Source organism: Calypte anna, chromosome 9 (assembly GCF_003957555.1).
Source record: "Calypte anna isolate BGI_N300 chromosome 9, bCalAnn1_v1.p, whole genome shotgun sequence".
Lineage (NCBI taxonomy): Eukaryota > Metazoa > Chordata > Aves > Apodiformes > Trochilidae > Calypte > Calypte anna.
This window is the reverse complement of record NC_044255.1, coordinates 10,970,587-10,975,869: the sequence shown is the minus strand read 5'-3', so window position 1 is coordinate 10,975,869 and position 5,283 is coordinate 10,970,587. Positions and strand designations below refer to the sequence as shown.

The 5,283-nt window shown below is 53.5% G+C and overlaps 1 protein-coding gene across 1 annotated transcript; it reads right to left on the bottom strand.

Moving 5' to 3' along the window:
* Positions 1-367: 367 nt before the first annotated feature.
* On the bottom strand, positions 368-2,679 carry CHST2 (carbohydrate sulfotransferase 2). The gene has a single exon (XM_030456582.1). The coding sequence runs from the start codon at positions 2,570-2,572 to the stop codon at positions 1,280-1,282; it is 1,293 nt and encodes a 430-aa protein (XP_030312442.1). The 5' UTR covers positions 2,573-2,679; the 3' UTR covers positions 368-1,279.
* Positions 2,680-5,283: the final 2,604 nt, after the last annotated feature.

The window sequence follows — 5,283 nt, the reverse complement described above, 5'->3', positions numbered from 1 at the left end:
ACCTTTTTTTTTTTTACTTTTTTTTTTTCTTTTAATCAAGTTTTAACAATGGGGCAGAGTGCCTAGGCAAAGCTGCCAGAAAGAACCAGACCACCACCTGGCTCCATCACTGAGCAATGACAATTCACACAAATGCATATCTAACTGGTACTTTTTAAAATCAAATGCTATTTTGACTCAGTAAAAGCTCCACTTGAGTTACAAACACACAGCTGTACACTTCCTCCCTAATAAATAATATACCCTCAGACATTCAGAAAAAGGAGAAAAATCATGTTGTGCATTTTTCTGTGCCTCCATGTTATGCCTGGTAAAAGTCAATGTCAAGAAATATCTTAAATATGTACTGTTAGCACTATAGAATATATTTTTTTTTTTTTTCACACATGCTAATGTTCCCAGTATGTTAAATGTCTTAAAATCCTGCACTTCGTGTCACACTGTAGATCCACTTCTATTGACAGTGACTCCTGGACATACACATCGAGACAAAAATAAATACTGCTGTGATGGCAAACATTTTAAAACTCTTAGGACACCAATACAGTGGCACTTGAAAGACTTCTTAAATACAACAAAAAAGACAATACTTAAATAGATACCTGCTTTGACATAGCAATGAAACCTGCACTATATTTGTGAGATCTGTCCTTGTTTCTACGAGAGTAGCTCCTAATCTTTCAACATTTCCAATTCTGCACTCCAGCCCTCCACCCACACCCTTAAAAAAAGTCCACATTGCTATTTTAAGCAAGCATCCCCTCCTACTGTACATAAGCAACATTGCAATTCCCAAACAATTGAGGTAATTATAAAAATGAATATCATTTATTGTTTTATTACTATCAAGTCTGAACATTTGCTTTCATACAAAAGTCTGATTTTCAGCATTATGTTTTCCAAGGGCATCCCCTCTGCAACAAGGGATAGAAAGACATGTTAGCAACTGTGCAAGAGTTTTTGTTACCATCTCCAAACCCACAAGAACTCCATAAACAAGATTTTGGTACAGAATCATTGCCTGGCATTTCAGAGAAGGGAAATGGGGCTTAACACATATTTTCAGTTGCACTTTTTTTTTTTTTTTTTAATCTAACCCAACATAAGGGAGAAAAAAATCCTCACATTACTCTATGCTATCCTTCAGCAGTATTTGGAGGAAGTCAGAAACCAGGTTGTTTTTCCCAGCTCCCTCACTCACTCAAGCCCACTGGAGCGGCTTTGCTCCCCGGTGGGGTCAGCTGCCCCCAGGGGGGACTGGTGGGTTCCCTCTGCCCTGTCACAGCTGTGGCTTCCTGAGCAAGGTTCTGCTGAGGTCCTTCACCTCTTCTGGGCTGCTGACCCTCTCGTAGCCCAGCAGGGCCATGGGCTGGTGGCAATACTCCTCAACCTGCTTGATCTGCTGGTAGCTGAGTGCAGTCCTCCAGGCACTCAGTGCCTGGGTAGCATTCCTGGCAGACACCACAAAGGGCTTGGAGGAGTAGCTGGGGCCACTGGTCATGTTCAGGGTGAACTTCTCCATCTCTGGGCTGACAGACAGGTTGACAAAGCCATACACTTGCCGCAGGGTCTTGATGGGTTCCACCACCAGGTCCTCATAGCGGACAGCCATGTAGTTGCCCTGCAACCAGTCAGGGGGGTGCAAGGCTGTCTGTAGGGTCTTGGCCATGCTGCTGCAGATGACCTCCATGGCACCCAGGGCATGATAGTCTGAGCCACCCGCCCCCTCCTTCTTTCCTCCCAGCTTGTGTCCAGCATCAAGGAAGGGCATGCGGTGGATGCGAGGGTCCCTGCTCCTCACCACCTGCAGGCTCTCTCGGATGAGGCCGTGTCGGGACTTGATGCGGGAGCTGGCAACGGCCCGAGGGTCCCGCACTAGGTGGATGACTTTGAGGTCCAGAGTCGGGTCCTGCATGAGAGGGGCGAGGATGGCCAGGTCGAAGACGCGGACGCCCTTGATGACCAGCGTGCGATACTTGTGGCACTCCTCCTGGAAGCGGCTGAGGCGCTGCGGGGGACATTTCTTGCACACTCGGTCGTCCACCATGCCCACCACCTCCTTGCGGTAGGCCGGGCAGAGAGGCGAGGAGCAGATGACCTTGTTGGTGGCTGCTCCAAAGATGCCCAGCGTGGTGAGATTCTTGCCGGCGCCCGCCGTGCTGTAGAGCTGGAAGACGGAGAGGTCGCAGCGGTACAGGGAGCTCAGCATGTCGCGGGCCGCCCCTTGCAGCGAGACGGCGTCCCCAGGGTACAGCTTCTGCCAGACGTGCCACACCGGCTCGTAGAGGAAGAAGACCTCGGGGTTCTGGTTGAAGAGCTCCCCGAAGAAGGACGAGCCAGAGCGCCAAGTGGTGAAGACATAAACCAGCTGCCGCCGGGCGCCCGCCGGACCGCGGCTCCCGGCCGGCGGCGGTGGCGGCGGCGGGGGACGGTGGTGGAGAACGGCCGGGGGCTCCCCGCAGCGCCGCGGCTCCCTCCGCCACTTGTACTCCAGTAGGTTGAGAGCGGCGAGGAGCAGCAGGAGCGCGTAGCCCAGGCACAGCGCCAGCGCCTTCCGCCGGCACACTTTCATGCTGGGCGGCGGCGGGGCCAACTGTTGCTCAGCGCCCCAGCGCCCCGGGCCCCGCAGCGGGCAGCAGGGCGCGCCGCCCCCGGCCCCGTCTCCCGGCCGGCCCCCCGCGCCCAGTCCGCATGGCGCAGCCGCCGCGACGGCCCCGTCGCCGCCCCCGCCCCGCCGCTGCCCTACTTAGCAGCCGCACAGTCACCCGCGCTTCTTCCGCGCGGCCATCGCCGAGCGGCCGCGGGCTCCGCCGCTGCCCAGCTCACGGATGCCGCCGGGGCGAGGCGGTGCCGCACACTGCTCCGCCCCGCAGCGCGGGGGCGGGAAAAGGGGGCGGTGAACGCGAAGGGCGGGCAGGCCGCCGTGCCGTGCCGTGCCGTGCCGTCAGGGCACATGGCGCCCCCGCGCAGAGCCGCAGCGGGGACACCCCCGGACGCCGCTGCCGCGCAGGTCCCGCCGCCGGGCGGCCGCGGGGGTGCAGACCGAAATGGCGGTGCCCCGCCCCGCGCTCCCCATTGGCGGCCGCCGCCGTCACTCCCCCCGCAGCGCCCCGCCCGGCCCCGTGCGCCCCAAGGCGGAGGGGGGGAGGAACGAGTCTGCGGTACAGCTGCGGGTCCCCTGCCTTCCATCACTCAGCACCGCTACCCTGCCTATCAGGACAGTCCAGCCCGCTCGGTACGGGCCAGGCAGAGAGGGCACTTATAACATGCGCGATGTTAAAAGTTGTTCCTGCGTGCCGAGAGAGTTTCTTCCAGCCCTGCCCCTGGGCGCGGGCTCCGGCAGCAGCTACGCCTCGGACAGCGGAGCTGCGCCGGCAAAAGGAAACTGGAAAAACAAGGAGGAGGGGAAACCGTAAAAGGCCTGAAACGGATGAAGTCCGAGCGCTGGCCCTCGGCATCCTTAGCTTGATGCTTGCGTAAACTCAGATTTCTCAAAGATCCTCTAAGAATTCCAAAAAGCATCGAAAAAACCCGAACTGTATCTTCCTGCTATAGCTGAGACGGAAATTCCCTTCTGTCAGTTCTTAAAAACATTTTTATAACCACTCCAGCTACGTGGTCACTTTCCCAGGTTTTCGTGCCTGTTAAGTCCCCTGAGCTGACCCCCGTCTGTTGATGAACCCGCCTCTGGGCCGTTGTGCTGCCCCAGCACAGTCCGCAGCGAGCCCGAGCAGCCCGGTTACTCTGAGCCATTCCGAGGTTCCTGCCGGGGACAAACCAGAAGAAGATTGGTCCCAGCCCCACGGCCCGGGCTTACCCCTTCCACCACCCCACTCTACCCCCCCACCCCCACCCCCAATTTATTCGGTGAGACCCAACAGCAGAAGCTGCATCTCTGCCCAAGACACCCGATTCTGCAGCCAGCTGGTGATGTACCTGGAAACTCACCATCCCAGAGCAGTTATCATAAGAGGATTTTCATCACTTCTATGCTTTATAGCCACAGTGGTGAATGAAGTACAACATAACCAGTGGTGCAGCTCCAGCAGCATGGACACACATCTCCAGAACACACCCAAGAATGGCACCAAGGGACCCCAGTGTGGATGGCTCACTTAGGGGGCCACAGACTTCTGATGCTGCTGGGCTTCAGGAATGCCCAGTGACTTTGTTATGGCAAAGCATTTTCTCAGAGCTTCCCCCCTCCCCCTGATGGATATCCAAGCATGCAGAGAGGTGATCATGAGTTACAGAAGCATCTGATGACCCTCTTCTTTCCATTGCTTTCCTCATCCAGCAGCTCTCGCATCGTCACAGCCGTTCGTACGGAATTCTCCACCACACATAGCCCATCTCTGCAGGGCAAGCAGTAGGCTTCAGCTGCTGGAAGGCTGCACTTGGCTCAGACAGGTCCCTCCACAATGGATGAGACTGACAAAAGTTTTTGCTGGAATATTTATCTTCTGAATGGCACTGATCCAACAGTACAGCACACAGTTGACCACTCACAGAGTGGATAAAACACAGATTGATCTGGTATGTGTCTTGCCTGCTCGCAGTCTATTTAAAAAGGGAAAGAACTCAGTACAATAGAATGAAGGAGCTAGATGTGTAAGCAATCTTTATATCCCTTATCAAAAGGCTTTCTGTACTTCTCCCAGATTCTCTACAGGGATATTAACAGCCAAGCTGCCTTTACAAAAACAAACAAACAAACAAAACTTACAAGCCCATTCCAACCCCAGAATGAAGGATAACTTCCAGTCTTCCCTGCCCAGTCCTCTGAGCCATGAGGCTTTGCAGGGCGGGGTAGCAGTGCGAGAGAGGCTCGGAGGCACTGCTGCCACCCACACTACTGTCCTGCGGGAGGTGCAGCAATCAAACACCTCAGGAGACAAGTCAGGGAAGTTTTCACAAGCTGCCAGAGATTCTGGTGGCAGTATTAAAATGTTACTTTGACTTTCCATATAGAAGGTACCACGTTAGTAGTAGAATTAAACCAACCATTAAATATTTGAGACAAGTTCCTATTTCATTAGTGACAGGAAAGGGAAAGCCATTTCTTACCTATGGCACTCCAGAGGAAGCATTTAAAGCTACACTCTGCATAATAAAAAAAAAATAAAATTGTATCTAGTAGCAAAAATAAATGCAAAGTTTAGAAACAATTAGTTTTTTTTAAAAATTAGCTTAAAATAATATACTTGTAACTTTTCAAAGTATATAATGAAAAAGGATATACCTCTGAAGCCCCTTGCAGCAAAAAAAACCCGCTTGCAGTTA